Raw genomic sequence first — 17,662 nt, 5'->3', positions numbered from 1 at the left:
ATTTTTAGTATTGCAATTAATGTAATTTTGTATACTGTGTGCTTTTCCCGTAGTGCATGATATCACTTGATTTGAAACATTCATATAATCACAAGTTAAACACCTGTTGTGTCCACATTTCCAATTGCCTTTGGCATTAAGCCAATTCTGGCTATTTGTTTTGATATTACTTTTACTTTCAAAAAGACTTGGGGATATTTTAGACCCCATGGAGGGACCCCTCCTAGATACAATAGCAATCCCTCCCGCTACAATATTTCTTAAGGCTGGATCAGTTTCAAGGACTGGGATGTATCTATTTATGATGTTTTTCATTTTATTAAATTGGATACTATACGGTGTAACGAAAAAAGGTCTCTTAGATTTAAATTTAAATTTACTACTTTTGCCTCCTGCATTATGTGATTCTTCCTGTTCCTGTCTCCTCCTAGAGTATGCCACTAAATCTCTCCCATCAATTTCATTAATTTTCCTGTGACTGATTCAAGATTTTATCATTATAGCCTCTATTTCTCAGCCTGACACACAGGTCTTCTGCTGTCACTTTAAACTCCTCGTCTCTAGAGCAATTGCGCCTAATCCTACAAAACTCCCCAAACGGGATATTATCCAAAACATGTTTTGGGTGACAGGAGGATGCCCTTAATATGGAATTAATCGCCGTTTCCTTCCTATAAGGAAGGACTTCTATAACATCCTCTCTGCCCACCAATGTGAGATCTAAGAAATTAATGCTATCTTTGTTAAAGAACGATGTGAACCCCAAATTGAGATCATTAGATCCAATATATTTAACAAAATTCTCAAATTCATCCTTTGAATCTTTCCAGATTATTAAAATATCGTCAATGAAGCGCCCTAGCCAATGTATACTATTCAAGTATGGATAGTCGATATTAAATATGAACTGGGATTCCCAATAGAACATAAAAATGTTCGCAAAAGAGGGGGAGTATTTGGCCCCCATCGATGCTCCCCTGGTCTGAAGGAAATAATCACCATCAAAACATTATATAATTGTGTTTAAGCAAAAAATTTTGTTGCGATGGTGATGAAGTCCCTCAGACCAGGGGAGTACGGGCTATATTTTTCCATATGCCAGGGTAAAGCTTCTAAGCCCTTGGACCAAGGGATAGATGGATATAATCCTATGACGTCACACGTTGCCCATGACAACTCCTTGCCCCAAGTGATATTTTCTAGGACATTAATGGCATGTTTTGAATCCTCTATGTGTATATATATATATATAGGAGTAGTCTTGGTGAGGGGCTGCAAGTAGTGATCCACCCACTCCCCAAGGCGCTCTAACAAGGACCCAATGACAGCGACAATGGGTCTCAGGGGAGGTGGGAAAACCCCTTTATGCACCTTGGGGAGCGAGTGGAACACAGGAATTATGGGATGGGAGACAAAGAGATATTCTTCTAATTTCTTATACAAAACCCCTAAGGCTACACCTTCCTCTAGCACCTTTTTGAGTTTCAGTTGAAATATTTTAGTGGGATCTCCCCCTAATTTGCAATACGTTTGTGTGTCTGACAATATTTCCATATTTAATTTTTTGTATAAGCCGGCATCAAGTACTATGATGGTTCCGCCCTTATCGGCATTGCGAATTACAATGGATTTATTGTCAACCAGCTCCTTCAATGCACCTCTTTCACTTTTATTCAAATTATCATGTAAACTAGTGGTGCAAGATTCGTTTTAATTTAACCAAATCCCTCTCCACCAACTCCTGGAATCTATCCAGGGCCTCAGGTCTGGAGGCCACAGGATAGAACCCAGGGTTGGCAGAGAGGTACGGTTTGTCCAATTTATCTTCACATTCCACATTTTCCATCTGTAAACTTATCAAATTTAGCTTAGTTAATTGGTCTTGAAAATCATAACACAAATCTCTCCCACCCAGTCTAGCTGTTGATCTGACCCCTGCTGCACCTTCATATATATATATATATATATATATATATATATATATATATATATATATATTTCTAAAGTAGAAACTTTTAAATCTGCACATGATAAAAACCTGAAAATGTGTCCTGTCATAAACGGGGAAAACTGGCCAGGTCTTATTGTGGTTACAAGGGTTAACCAGTCTTTAAAAATGTAAATGGGCAAGGCTGCAGTTCCTCAAATCACTGCCACAAAGAGTAGGGTGCATACATGTAGGAGCCCATGTGACCATTAAAAAAGTCAAAGTATCAACACAAGCGCCGTGGCCGCTTTAAACAGTTGACTGGTCAGGGATCAACCCCTTGTCCTTTTTTTTTATTTGATGCTTAACTGTATTTATTTGAGAATACAGTTTTCCCCCCTTCAAAGTTACTAGAATTTTGGTGGTTAAAAATTATTCACAAATCAGAGCCAATCGCCAAGGCACCCCCAGGGTGGTAAGCAGACTGGGCCAGTTGTGAGGAGCATTGGCAATTACTTAAAGGGGTACTTCTATTTAAAAGTTTTAATCCTTCCAGTACTTATCAGCTGCGGAATACTACAGGGGAAGTTCATTTATTTTTGAATTTCCTCTCTGTCTGACCACAGTGCTCTCTGCAGACACCTCTGTCCATGTCAGGAACTATCCAGAGCAGGAGAGGTTTGCAATGGGGATTTGCTCCTACTCTGGACAGTTCCTGACATGGATAGAGGTGTCAGCAGGGAGCCCCTTACTGCGGTCAGACAGAAAAGAAATTCAAGAAGAAAAGAACTTCCTCTGTTGTATACAGCAGCTGACAAGTACTGAAAGGATAAAGATTTTTAAATAGAAGTCATTTACAAAATCTGTTTAACTTTCTGGCACCAGTTGATTTAAAAATAAAATAGTTTTCCACTGGAGTACCCCTTTAAGGCAGCGTTTCCCAACCAGGGTGCCTCCAGCTGTTGCAAAACTACAGCTTCCAGCATGCCCGGACAGCCGAAGGCAGATTTGCATAATAATGTACAAAAAAAGGGGCGACTAAGCAGACCTAACACAGGAGAGTGCATCCACATCTTCATATTGTAGTTATAAAAACAAAGTAGAGCTCACCAATTTCTCGATTCAGGATTTTCTCTTCCCTGTTGCCTACAGGCTCGATTACTTTGAGGAAAGGTTGAAACAGCCTAAGGTCACACAGGCGACGGGTCTCATCGAAGAACTCTTCTCTTTCTGCTTCTTGTGTAACACTAACAAAAATGTAAGAGGACTCATCTTGGAGTAAGTGGTGAAGAGGGAACTTCCGGGCCTCTTTGAAGAGCTCATGCTTAATGTTCACAAGAGTAGCCTCACGAAGGCATTCTAAAGTCACCATCATTCCATTAGGTAATAAACAATCCACCAGTATCCTGGGGGGCATCAAGTGAATCCCCCATAGTTCCCCAGAGGATGGTCTTGGCGGCATGATTGCCAAGCTAAATTGGTTCTCTCTCTATGAGAAAACTATCAGTACGGCATATATCCTGCATATGGAATCTGAAATGAAAAATAAATATGGCTGTAAATTAAACATGACTATACAGCAGCTGCAACACTACAGAAAAAAAAATTCTAAAACCTTAGATTTATTTTCAGGTGAACTCAGACTGTTAGAGCGGTCAGAATTCTGCTGGAAAGAAAATAAAAAAAGGGGCATATTTATGCCTACTGAAAAGTGTAATAGCCCAGGGATTTGGAATTCCAATCGCCTGACGCCCGGGACATGCAGTTCCGGGCAGGTGAATTTTTCCGGCCCTTAGCCCTGCTTCGGGCAAGCAGAGCCGGACCTAACAAGTGCGGGGGCGCTCAGCAGACTGTATGGAGCAGGCTCCTGACTCGTGCCTGCTCCATACTTTGCAGCCCCCGGCTGTTCTCAGTAGCCGGGGGCCGCCGCTAATAGCCAGCATGCGGTGATCGCCTCGGCTGGCTTTTAACCCTTTAGATCTTAAGGACATGTGAATGCTCCCTTGTGGATCGTCCCCCCCCCCCCCCCACAGCGTCATCGGGGTGGGTGTACGTTTTGGTGAGGAGGGGGGGGGGGAGGGGAATGGGAATGGAGATCCACTATAGGGGTAGCTGGACGGCTTACCTCTGTTCCCTGGTGTCCCGTGGCTCTATCAATGGATCGCAGAGCACACAGATCAATGGAGTTCAATAGAACTCTATTGATCTGTATGGAGAATCTAATGTATCCTCCTAAAAGTCTAATAAAGTGTAAAAAAAAAAAAGAAAAAAAGAAAAGAAAAGAGTTTAAAAGACAGATTAACCCCTTCCATGTTAGAAGTTCAAATCACCCCCTTTTCCTATATAAAAACATGTAAACATAATAAAAACATCTAGTATCGCTGCGTGCGTAATTGTACAAACTATTAAAATATAACATTATGTATCTTATATGGTAAATGACAAATGTAAAAAAAAAATAAAACCAAACCACAGAATTGCAATTTTTATAATATCCCCCCAAAAAAGTTAAAAAAAGCGATTAAAATCAGATCAATACCAAAATGGTACCAATAGAAAAAACGGATTATGGCGCAAAAAAATAAGCCCTTATACAGCCTGGTATCCAGAAAAAAAAAAGCTACAGGGGTAAAAAAAAAAAAAAATGGAAATGTTAAAAATTCTAAAATTAGAATTTTTAAAAATTTGTAAAACATTAACTATACAAATCTGGTATTGCCGTAATCAGGCGCCTAAAGTATCAAAATAACATGTTAGCTAACCACAAGGTAAATGGCGTAGAAAAGAAAACCACCAAACTTGCTAAATTATCTTTTACTATTTCAATTTCACTTCACCGATTATATATTATAATTTTTTTGGTTCAGAGAATGTTATTGAAAAATGAAAAAGGTATCATTATAGTAGGTAGTTGTGGCTATTATAGGGTGAGGAGGAAAAAACAAGAGTGTAAAAGAGAAAATTGGCCCGGACAAGTGGATCGTCATGAGGGACAAGTAGATTTTGCTCCATTTTAGTCCCGTGGACAAGTAGTTTTTTTTAAATAAAATTTCCACACCCCTGAATAGACTAGTGCAGTGTTCTAGTGCATTCGCTGTTCTAGTGCATTTAAAAAACAATGGCAGAAAGATAAGAAACTGAGACCGACTCTATTGGGTATCTAATGTTTGCATAATTTCAGTAACAAAACCGTAGAAAGTTCATTTTTTCAAAAAACCACTTGATTCCTTCCCAGATTTATTGAGGGTTGAAATATGAGTAGTTGTCTGGTGTGAATGGTGCTCATACCAGAGCTACTGCAGTTGTCCCTATGAACGTGGGAACTGTCGATTTTGTCAACACAAAATACCGTATATACTCGAGTATAAGCAGAGTTTTTCAGCACGATTTTTCGTGCTGAAAACACCCCCCTCGGCTTATACTCGAGTGAACTCCCCCACCCGCAGTGGTCTTCAACCTGCGGACCTCCAGAGGTTTCAAAACTACAACTCCCAGCAAGTTGTAGTTTTGAAACCTCCGGAGGTCCGCAGGTTGAAGACCACTGCGGCCTTCGACATCATCCAGCCCCCTCTCACCCCCCTTTAGTTCTGAGTACTCACCTCCGCTCGGCGCTGGTCCGGTCCTGCAGGGCTGTCGGGAGAGGAGGTGGTCCGGTGGCATAGTGGTTCCGGGCTGCTATCTTCACCGGGGAGGCCTCTTCTAAGCGCTTCGGGCCCGGCCTCAGAATAGTCACGTTGCCTTGACAACGACGCAGAGGTGCGTTCATTGCCAAAGTACTTCTGCGTCATTGTCAAGGCAACGCCTCTATTACGGGCCGGAAGCGCGGAGAAGAAGCGCCCCCCAGTGAAGATAGCAGCCCGGAACCACTATGCCACCGGACCACCTCCTCTCCGGACAGCCCTGCAGGACCGGACCAGCGCTGAGCGGAGGTGAGTACTCAAAACTAAAGGGGGTGAGAGGGTGCTGGATGATGTCGAAGGCCGCAGTGGTCTTCAACCTGCGGACCTCCGGAGGTTTCAAAACTACAACTCCCAGCAAGCCCGGACAGCCGATGGCTGCCCGGGCTTGCTGGGAGTTGTAGTTTTGAAACCTCTGGAGGTCCGCAGGTTGAAGACCACTGAGGGCGAATGATGAGAAGAGGATGATGAAGGGGGGGGGGGGTGGGATGATGACAAGAGGATGATGGGGGGGGGGGGGGGTGGGATGATGACAAGAGGATGATGAAGGGGGGGGTGGGATGATGAAGGGGGGATGTGTGGGATGATGACAAGGGGATGATGAAGGGGGGATGTGTGGGATGATGACAAGGGGGATGATGAAGGGGGGATGTGTGGGATGATAAGGGGATGATGAAGGGGGGATGTGTGGGATGATGACAAGGGGATGATGAAGGGGGGATGTGTGGGATGATAAGGGGATGATGAAGGGGGGGGATGTGTGGGTTGATGACAAGGGGATGATGAAGGGGGGGGGTGGGATGATGAAGGGGGGATGTGTGGGATGATGACAAGGGGATGATGAAGGGGGATGTGTGGGATGACGACAAGGGGGATGATGAAGGGGGGATGTGTGGGATGATAAGGGGATGATGAAGGGGGGGATGTGTGGGTTGATGACAAGGGGATGATGAAGGGGGGATGTGTGGGATGATGACAAGGGGATGATGAAGGGGGGATGTGTGGGATGATAAGGGGATGATGAAGGGGGGATGTGTGGGATGATAAGGGGATGATGAAGGGGGGATGTGTGGGATGATAAGGGGATGATGAAGGGGGGATGTGTGGGATGATGAAAAGGGGGGATGTGTGGGATGATGAAAAGGGGATGATGAAGGGGGGATGTGTGGGATGATGAAAAGGGGATGATGATGAGGATGAGGATGATGTTAATGACGGGTCTGGATGATGACAGGGGGGATGATGTATTTCCCACCCTAGGCTTATACTCGAGTCAATAACTTTTCCTGAGATTTATATTATGGCCATATTAGCAATATAACAATAAGTAACAATTCAGGTTTCTCGGGGAATAAGGCTGAAATGGATTCCAGTAAATAAGTATATGCTGTTTGCAAATACGATACTGCATTAAGTAAGCGTTTTCAAGTTCCTTCACAAATATCATGAATGCTTTCAACTGATCAAATAAGTTTCCGTTCTATGCTGCTGGCATTGCCTGATAGAATATCAGATGTTGTCTTTTATCTGATCTTTAAACTAATCCTCCCCCCCATGGTCTTGAAACAAGAAGAGACAAGTTGTACAAAATGTTTTACAATACACAATATTAGTGGAACCAATTTATGATAACACCTATCCTCAGTATCCTCCTTCCAATATTTCACACAAAAAAAAATCCTCAAACTATATTAGAGTGTAAAGCACTAAGGTGCCCATCTGAAGGAAACTCCTGGGAAATTTCAGGAATAGTTCCAGAAATGCTTATCCAAGTTACAACAGTTCAGGCAATGGGGGTCCAAAGCTCCCTCTTTACCTACCACAGATGAAAGAAGCAGCAGTGTACCACGTTTTTCTACATTAAAGGGGTGCTCCACCCCTATATATCTTATCCCTTATCCAAAGGATAGGGGATAAGATGTCTGATCATGGGGGTCACGCCGCTGGGGACCCCCGAAATCTCTGTGCAGCACCCAGCGTCTCTCTAGGTGCTTGCCGAGGGGGTCGTGATCTCATGGCCACGGCCACTTAATGCAAGTCTATGGGAGGGGGCATGGAGTGACATCACGATGGGCATGACCATGACATCACGACCTCCGCCACTAGCTCCAAGCGTTAGGAACAAAATGTTCCAAACGCTGGGGCAGCGGACTACCCCTTTAAGCTTGAGCACATTTCTTGCCTTAAAGGAGTAGTCCAGTGGTGACTCAGTGGTGAGCAACTTATCCCCTATCCTAAGGATAGGGGATAAGTTTCAGATTGCGGGGGGTCTGACCGCTGGGGCCCCCTGCGATCTCCTGTACGGAGCCCCGACAGCCCGCGGGAAGGCGGCAGCCGACACGCCCCCTCAATACAACTCTATGGCAGAGCCGAAGCGCTGCCTTCGGCAATCTCCGGCTCTGCCATTGAGATGTATTGATGGGGCATGTCGGCCGCCGCTTCGTGCGGGGGTCGACACCCGCTATCTGGGCCGAGAGCCGGGCCCCGTACAGAGAGATCGCAGGGGGCCCCAGCGGTCGGACCCCCCGCGATCTCAAACTTATCCCCTATCCTCAGGATAGGGGATAAGTTTTTCACCACTGGACTACCCCTTTAAAGGACATGAAAACCAATAGCCATGCTGTTCCCAGTTTGTTGTCAATGAAAAAAAAAAAAAAACCTTATAAAATTTACCATAGCAAGGACTTCACAAACCAAGAATAGAAAATAGCTTTTCTCTTTAAACCTACAGAGACACAATTTTGAAAGTGAAGAGAAATGTGCTAGTAACTACCCCCCATGTAATCTCTGTAGCGTGAGAATACTGCATACAGCTCTGCATCACGAATCCTTTCTACAATACACACAGTCACTGAGTCAAGAGTTCTCTCTCCAGCTTCAACGTTTTTAGCTTATAATTGTCTTTTCCGGCCACTGTGACTTGAAACTTTAGATAACCACCAGCATTGTAAATCGGGTAATCAGGTGGGTCATCCAGGAAATTAGCATGGGCATTTGACTAATAAGACTCCTGGATTGCTGAAGTGCATGTACCAACTGCCTGTCTAGTACCACCTCTCCATAGTACAGCATGTAGTATAGTCTTCAATAGACCACTTCCACATGAGTCCGATACGAACACAAGTCCCAGTCCAACCAAAGGTCTCGAGACCTGAACTGAAAGCATCATAGCAACTTATTAAAGGGGGACTTTAGTACTATAAAACTTATCCCCAAGACCCCCTGTAAATCGCACACTCCAGAACTGGGCCCTGTCTCTCTCTGTTCATTGAACGACGTGCCACCTGAGGCTCATTCAGCCAATCAACAGGTGAGACTGTGGTTGGCTGAGGGCGGCCCGTCACACGAGTCAATCCCCGAAGGTGGGGGCCACAGCACTAAGAGGAGCAGATGCTGAATGGTGCTGGTTTTGCCCATTCTGCAGCACCTGAAACTACGGATACTAGAAGCCTGTGCTAGCATTTCTCCTGCGGTGTTGCTATCAGTGTGTGAAGAGTGGGAGAAGAGGGTTACATTGACAATCCAACACAATGGGCAGCACATTGAACACATTTTATAAGTGGTTAAACTTGTAAATAACTCATGAAAGAATAAAGTTACGTTAAAACCAAGCACATCATTGTTTTTCTTGTGAAATTCACATGACCCTCTTCCTATTGAAAAAACAAAAGTTAGATTCAAAAGGGCCGACTTCAAAATGGCTGCCATGGTCACCACCCATCTTGAAAAGTTCCCCCCTCACATATACTAATGTGCCACCAACAGGAAGTTAATCTCACCAACCATTCCCATTTTATTAAGGTGTATCCATATAAATGGCCCACCCTGTATATAGCAGATGTGATCTTGGGAAAACAAGCTTTTTTTTTGTTTACCTACCTTGAAATAAGAACAGAGGCTGAAAAATAATCAAGCACGTGATCCTTTGAGAACACACCGTAAAGGACTTGCCATGCTACAATGCACCACATACACCCTATGAAAAGCCTCCTCTCACAAGAGGTTAAGTAGTCAGTTGCTTACCGGAGGCTACGTAACCTATAAAAGAACAGTAACTTATAAACTTCTGAGGTTTTCAAAATCCCAACACATTAGGGTTTTGCTTTCACATTTTAACAGATTTACAGTTTGCTTGTTGTTTCATGTTAATGTGAGTCTCTGTATTCCTTTGCGCCACTATGAGACAATTTGTGCCAAAAACTGTAAGTGTAAAAAAAATTAAAAATAAAAATAAATCACTGGTAAATATCTCCAGAGATATGAAAAAAGAATAAAAAGCAAAAAAATAAGAGGACAGATTCCATTTTAGGGTATCTGAGGGGCTTTGTCAGTCTCAGTGCAAAAATCAGGAAAACAAACAGGAAATCTGTTGGGAAAGACAAAGGGGTACTTTGCAGGAAAACATCTTGGAGCTTCTATGTTCATGACGTCACGTTACGCCCCCTCCATTCATGTCTATGGGAGGGGGCATGACGGCTAGTATGTAGCAGTCATGCCTCCTCCCATAGACATGAATGGAGAGGACATGGCGGCTGTAGTGGCCAGTCATCCGGCAGAGGAGTTGTGCACCAGATGACTGGGGTGTAGCAGTGAAGATTAGGGAGCGGCAGGACCTGCGATTAGACATCTCATCCTCTTTCCTTTGGATAGGGGATAAGATGTTTTCCCGCGGAGTACCCCTTTAACAGCATATAAAAATTTTTTACCTTTACTTACCTCCAGCATTCCCACAGTGCCGCCAGTGTCCCCGGCTGTGATCGTTTTCCTGTCAGAAATTATGACGCCTGGGCCTGAAGTAACGTCGGGGCCCAGAGAGTCACACCGCCCCTCAGCCAATAACTGGCTGAGGTTGGACATCGCTGCGCCAGTGATTGGCTGAGGGGCAACGTGACACTCTGGGGCCCGACATCACGATTTCTGAGAAGAGGAGCGCAGCCAGGGACTAGATTGGGACACTGGAGGCACAGCAAGAGTTTTAATTTTTTATTTATTTATTTTCAATATATATATACATATATATATATATATATACACATATACACATATATACATACATATACATATATATATATACATACACATACATATACACACACATACACACACATATATACATACACTGTTAAACAGGAAAGGTTCTAAAACACCCTGTTTTCAAGATTGTGGGGATAAAATTGAGAGTAGGGAAAACGCCTTGTATAAAGATGGTATGATGATTTACCTTATGATGATCATGCAGGCACTGGAATCCTGCCCATGTGATCAACAGAAGCCCAGCTCTGACTGAAAACTGGGTTTTTGCTGTAATCAGATAAACCCGTTATCCCACCTATTTAACCCCTTAGATGCCACCGTTCACAGCAATCAGAATCTAAGAAAATTGACAAAAATAGAAAGTCCACTTTGCCAGTGGACTGCGGGGTGCTGATAGGTTACCTAACTGACAAAGGTCTCTAGGTCCGTATACATGTGTATGTGCGTATAACAGAAAGAACAGACCTTTTGGACATCATTTAGATTGTAAGCTCCAACTAATGTGAGTGATGATATTCTCTGTACAGTGCTATATAAATTAAGTGAATAAAAACTGCACATCTTCAGAGTCTGTGTCTTGGATCCTTTCCTGACTTGTCTTACAAATACTTACCTGAATATTGAGGTTTTAATGAGGGTTGTAAAAAACATTTAACAACATACAGTTGTATCTCACTCACATGAAACTATAAAGCAAAAACAAAAAAGTTTCCATAACTCAAGCACCATATTGTGAAGGTAAAAAAACCTCTGGGTGGGTGGGGGCAGGGGAGTGGATTTCCCTTTACAATTGAAATGTCAAACATTATAGCATCTTGGGAGACAATACTGCTGCGTGAGCTCCAACGATGAATGGCATATCCTTAGTTCCTTCTGCTTCCTCTCTCACAGGAAAGGTTTCCGGAAAGTGTTCTACCTACAACACGAGAGGACAAAAACAGGGACAAAAAAGTCCTCTCACAAGATCCCTCTCTCTCATGTCAGCCCTTTAAAGAACTTTCAATGGTTCCAGGGCTCGTTATATGGAAAATCTGCCATAATATTGTGATGGCTACAAAGGGTTACATTATCATGATATCTGTAGCAGCTTCTCTTATAAACATTTGTAGAGATGCAGCCAATTGTGGACAGTGTTTAGCAGGGGTAGGTTCACATATGGCCAAAGTTTTCTATGGATATCACTTACAGGGGTACTCCGGTGGAAAACTATTTATTTTAAATCAACTGGTGCCAGAGTGTTAAACAGATTTGTATATTATAGAATCATTGACAGGAACATAAAACACAGAAAGCAAAGACCAAGGAGTGACACGTTTCGGCGGACGTAGCCGCCTCAGTTGTACTACACAATCTCAGGAATCCATCCCCTCTATATAGGGGGAGGGCTCCAACACCTGTGCCAGTAAGGATGGAACACTCCCACAACACAGATGGGGATTCACATTAATTAAACTCTCTCTCCTGGGACTGTATCCACCTTCTCCAGCCCACCGGAGCGCCTGAAAGCTGAACTCATTTATGCAGGTTAAAGTCAGCAACCGCCGAGCCGAGAACTTTGTGACGAATCGAATCACTAAGTTCGCTCACCTCTAATGCAGATTTCGGTTCAGAATCACTGCTGATTTCCCAGTTGCTATATATAAAAGGGTGAAATTTAATAGGGGTTCAAGAGCAATTGACATGCTGATGAATTTAGTATTGCACCACAGATCAATTTCTGTGCAGAAAAAGGATTGGATAGAATACAATCTTATTGCCTAGTAATGTAATATCCTGTGGGGTTTATCTGTGGAATTCTGTAAGTAAAATGTACAATTCGGTCTTGTGTAAATTTGTTTGCTGCAGAATTACGGGGGAATTCAGAGACTATTTCACATGAAAATCCCCAGCAATTTCCAGTATAATAAATATGGATGAGATTTTCAAGGCCCTATCTAAACAATGCAAAAAAAATCCCCCTGGAGCCGAGATCATGCTGTGGATTTGCCCATAGACACTACCTCCACTCCTTGTTTGCCTCACGTTCTTAAAGAAGTATTCTGCCATCAGGTGAAAAAAATGCTGCAGATACATAACATTGTTTACCTGTATTTCCCACCAAAAATTACACCGTACTACAATGATTTCTCTCAGCTCGTCACCAGTTCCCACTCTGCCTCATTCCCTACCACAGCACTCCTGCCAGTTCCCCACCCAGAGCTTTTGTAGAACATGTCATTTCAGAGCAGACGATCACAAACTATCAATGAGGTTGCAGCACCTGCTGTATATATTCCCTGTCTGCTTGTATGGATGAGGCATTATTAGTTACAAGGCAGCTTACTATAAAACACACGTAATCCTCCCTAAAGGTCCCAAAAAGGATATATGTGTATATGACAGGAAGATGGGAATGTAGCTGTAGGGGCTGGTCAGAGGCAATGACAGACAGGGATGTGGAAATCCTATCGTCCGACGCCCAGGACATGCAGTTCCGGGTGACGGGCAGGTGAATTTTGCTGACATTTAGTCCTGCTTCGGGCTAGCAGAGCCGGACAGAAAACCCGGCGGAGCATAGTGTAAGGAGCAGGCTCCTGACTCAAGCCCACTCCATACCTGGTGGCCCCCAGCCGATTTAAGTAGCTAGGGACTACTGCTAATAGCACAGCATGCGGCGATCGCCGCAACCCGCTATTAACCCTTAAGATCGCCGCTGCGCAATTGAGGGGAGTTGGATCCACTATGGAGGTAGCCAGAGAGCTCACCTCTCTTTCCAAGGCTGCCGTGGATCTGTATTTGATTGAGCCTGCCTGGTGCAAATGAGCACAGATCACCCAGATCAAAGGAATTCAAAAGACCTGCATTGATCTGTATGCGGAATCCAATGGTCCCTTCTAAAAGTCCCCTAAGGGACTAAGAGACTTTAAGGATAAGGAAAAAGAAGACTGATACCAGCGCCTCGTGTATCATCCTGGGAGAAATGAGTACTGGGTCTGGAGACCCACAAAACGTATAGGTGGCCGCTCACCTTAGATAGAGAATAATGCAAGCCTATCAACCCAATAATTTTGGAGTACCGGAAGACGGAGTCGCTGCTCAGTCTAGTGGGCCACAGGAGCAAGACAGCAGTTGACCTGGAGTGAAGATATGAAGAAACTGGAAACAAGAACCTTTTGAAATAGTACTGCAGACTCGCAGAGGAGAGATCAACGTAGACCAAGGTAATGGTATAAAAAGGTTCTCAGCAGAAGCGTTTATTAGAACAGAAAATAAAAACAGATGACTCGTTTCGGGAGGATCCCTCCCTTCCTCAGATCACAATACAGTATACTGGACAGTGGCAAAAATGGCAACAAGTACAAAAAAGGGGGCGTGGCTAACATGACGTCCTACATTAAACATATGTTCTTATGTCAAAATACAGAGAATTACATTGCAATGTAGTAAAATACATGGATGCATATACAGGTCATAATATCAGGGAGAAAAGTACATATATAAAAACATTGTGTTTCATAGGGTTAAAAGGTACTGCTAAGGACCAGAAGCGCCCAACGGTTAGTGTCTGCAGCCGTGGAGATCATCAAAGCGTCCCGGCGCCAGGTTGCCAAGGAGGCGTTGCTAAGTGCAGGAGGTCACGTGATCGTGCGCCGGCCAGTAGCACGTGATTAGGGCCGGCACGCTGTAAACATTGAGCTCCATGTCCCGAGGTCAGTGTAATGCTGACAGCCGCTCGCTGGGAAATGAGACATCTCTACTATAAGTACATGTGCAGATGTTAGCTGGGCATAAAGCAGAATGTAGGCGCAGGTTATTATATAGTAGCCATTGTTATAACAATAGGTATATGCACAGGTGTATTATCTATAGCTGGGCACAACATAGGATATAGGCACAGGTTAATATATAGCAGACATGGCTATAGCAAGTATATAAGCAGGTAAGGTGAGATGTATGGACAGGTTAATTATATAGATTAGGGATCGACCAATTATCGGTTTGGCCGATATTTACGATTTTTGACATTATCGGTATTGGCAATTATCTTGCCGATAATGACCTGCCCCGAGACCGCCACCACATTGCCTCCCCACATCCCCGGTTTTATAGTTACCTGTTTCCGGGGTCCGCGCTACTTCTGGCTCCTGCGGCGTCCTGCGCTATTGCAGTGCGCCGCGCAATGACGAGTGACGTCCTCAATGCGACGTCAAAGTCAGAGCTCACAGTGACAGCTCAGGATGCTGCCGGAGCCAGAAGTAGCGCGGACCCCGGGAACAGGTAATTATAAAACCGGGGATGGGAGAGGCAATGGGGCAGCGGCGGCATGTGGCCAGAGGATGGGGAGGCAATGGGGCAGCGGTGGTGGTTGGACTAGGAAGGACCCCAGGACAGGCAGGGGGAGAGAAGCGGGCAGCAGCAGCCGCCTCTGGCACCGCAAAAGCCACTGCAGTTCATGGATTTAAAGCACCCGCTTTAGATCATTCATCTGCAGCGGCTTCTGCAGTGCGGTGGGGGATAGCCAATAACTTATACCGGAATATCGGTATAAGTTATCGGCTATCGGCCTCAAAGTTGACATATTATCGGTATCTACCCTAAAAAAAAAGGCAATATCGGTCGATCCCTAATAATTATATATACATACACACACGTTATTATATAGCTGCAAAGAACGAGCAAATATTTTAGGCAGATAGGGGTACATAAAAGGGACAACATACCTATGTACTTTACAAAAATAAATCCATAGGGGTTAATAAATAGAAATAATAATAATAATAAAATAAAAGTAAATGGTGGGTAAATGGAATCACTAAAAAACTATTCTAATAATGAGAGGATACTCATAAGGGCAGGCTAACTGCAGAAAGTGCATAAGGTATGATCGTAAAAATGACATTCCCACTGACAGACAATTCCAGAAGTTACATACTAGGTGTTAAAGGGTTACTCCGCTCCCCAGCATCCGGAACATTGAGTTCCTGAACGCTGTGTGCGTGCTTCCGTGTTCACGCCCACCCCCTTGTGACGTCCTGCCCCTCAATGCAAGTCTATGGGAGGGGGCGTGATGGCCGTCACGCCCCCTTCCCATAGACTTGCATTGAGGGGGTGGGCGTGAACACCGAAGCCCACACACAACATTCAGGAACTCAATGTTCCGGACACTGGGGAGCGGAGTAACCCTTTAATACTAGATTTTACTTCTAATGGCAGTTTAACTGATAGGAATCATACTAAAATTAATGATCAACCATGAGACTGAAAGAACCTCACAGTGAGCATTCCATAAGTTCATTTAAACCAGAAGGAACCAGTGTTTGTAATGCGGAGAGCACTGAATCTCTGAGGGTTCTCTTTTGGTATACTCTCGATTGGGGTCAGAGTGATACAGTTCAAATCATGATTATGGTGCTGGGTGAGGTGCCTAGAGACACTATGGAGTAGGAAGCCGTTGGTGGTATGGTTCCTTCACAATATGTGGTTTATTTGCTTGATTGTGTGTGTGTGGTAGGGATCGACCGATATTGATTTTTTTAGAGCAGATACCGATAACCTGTGAACTCTCAGGCCGATAGCCGATAACTTATACCAATATTCCGTTGGCAGTATAGTTCCCCCACCTTAGGTTGGCAGTATAGTTCCCCCACATTAGGTGCAGCATAATTCCCCCACAGACATAAAGGCTCCAGCCATACACAGTGTATGGCTGGAGGCTGTATGCCTGTGTACTGCCCCACTTCAATGCTCTGACCACTGCTCCTCCGGTCTGGCCATAGCAGTAGGTCCCGGTGATAGGGATGACCCTTAGGTTTCTAATGACTGATCAATATACCAATACTAATATGCCATTGCTGCTGGAAAAAATATATCCGTTACCTACCCCTTAACCCATATACATCAGCTTGCAATATGCTCGTGACTATGATTGAGGCCTTGCCATGACGCTGATACAACTGAGATAAGGAGTAGAAAGACAAAATATCTGACGAACAGAGAACTCTGGAATTTCCCAGTAGAGAAACTTCTGCCAAGAAATTAATGGACAATAGATATGCTAATATATACGGACACAATAATCAAACAACCAATCAAAATGTAACATGCTGATTCTGACATCATAACTAAACCTCCTTTGTCCAATGTAATATACTTCCTGGATTAAGCAGAACTCTTTTGGGGAACAGCTGAGTTTCCTGCTAAGAGAGAGTTATTATGTTGACACTTGGCAGTATATATATCAGCACAGTCAATCACATCTGAAAGCCTCTCCTCAGACTATCCTTAACACCGGGACCGGAGGAGTGGTGGTCTGAGCACTGAAGCTGACATGCTGCTGGTCACTTACCATGCTGGCCAGCGCGAGTCTTCCATCACCATGTTCCGCTCCTCCGTTGCTATGGGCGCACGCACGCTCTCCCCTGGCGGCCCGTGCAGAGAGTTGACAGGGTCATCCCTGTGTCCCGAAAACATATTTTGGGACACAGGGATGTATCGGCATTATCGGCAAGGTTAGATGCCGATACCGATAACTTTCAAAATCATGAATATCGGCCAATCCGACAATCGGTCGATCCCTAGTGTGTGGGGTCCAATATGTTCTGTGACGACCCGTCTTGGGGGATTAGCTCTGGGATCGTCCTGGACTACGCCACAGGATGCGTTTCTTCTCAATAAACCAGCAAACAAACGTTTATAATGCAAATCTGGCACCTTGCAGGGAAATAAATAAACAAAAAGCAGGAACAAAACAAAATCCTAGACCGTCTGGTCACTGACTTAATAGATCAGCTTGTCCTGACTAACAACCGCTGAGCTTCCCTCAGCCGGTTAAACATATGTCCCCTGCAACCTTCTACTCACAATTCATGTCACTCTCTTTGAGCCACTCATAGCTCGGGCTGTGTACTCCTCAGCAGGCTCTGTCTCTCCCCTATAGCCCACATGCTGTCTCCTAGGAAGAGCCCACATTAGATAGTCTCCATCTCATATACACCTCCCTTCCCTCCTGCCTCATTACTTAAGCAGCAGGTGGGAGCTTCTGCAG

General features: G+C 44.3%; 1 protein-coding gene across 2 annotated transcripts in view; it reads right to left on the bottom strand.

Annotated features, from left to right (window-relative positions):
- PIK3CA (phosphatidylinositol-4,5-bisphosphate 3-kinase catalytic subunit alpha) overlaps positions 1–17,662 on the bottom strand; it is an 82,472-nt gene that overhangs the window by 54,394 nt on the left and 10,416 nt on the right. Inside the window, exons 1-2 of one of the 2 annotated variants that reach the window (XM_056565224.1) lie at positions 9,484–9,556; positions 3,038–3,460 (exon numbers count right to left, since the gene is read on the bottom strand). In XM_056565224.1, coding sequence (XP_056421199.1) covers positions 3,038–3,389 — 352 coding nt within the window. In that variant the 5' untranslated portion in view covers positions 3,390–3,460; positions 9,484–9,556. Of the gene's footprint in view, positions 1–3,037; positions 3,461–9,483; positions 9,557–17,662 lie in introns of those variants that run through there. The other variant, XM_056565222.1, reaches the window with a different exon arrangement.

The sequence above is a fragment of the Hyla sarda genome, chromosome 3, assembly GCF_029499605.1.
Source record: "Hyla sarda isolate aHylSar1 chromosome 3, aHylSar1.hap1, whole genome shotgun sequence".
In the NCBI taxonomy this organism is placed as follows: Eukaryota; Metazoa; Chordata; class Amphibia; order Anura; family Hylidae; genus Hyla; species Hyla sarda.
The sequence above is the reverse complement of the archived record's forward strand: the minus strand, read 5'-3'. Positions and strand labels throughout refer to the sequence as shown.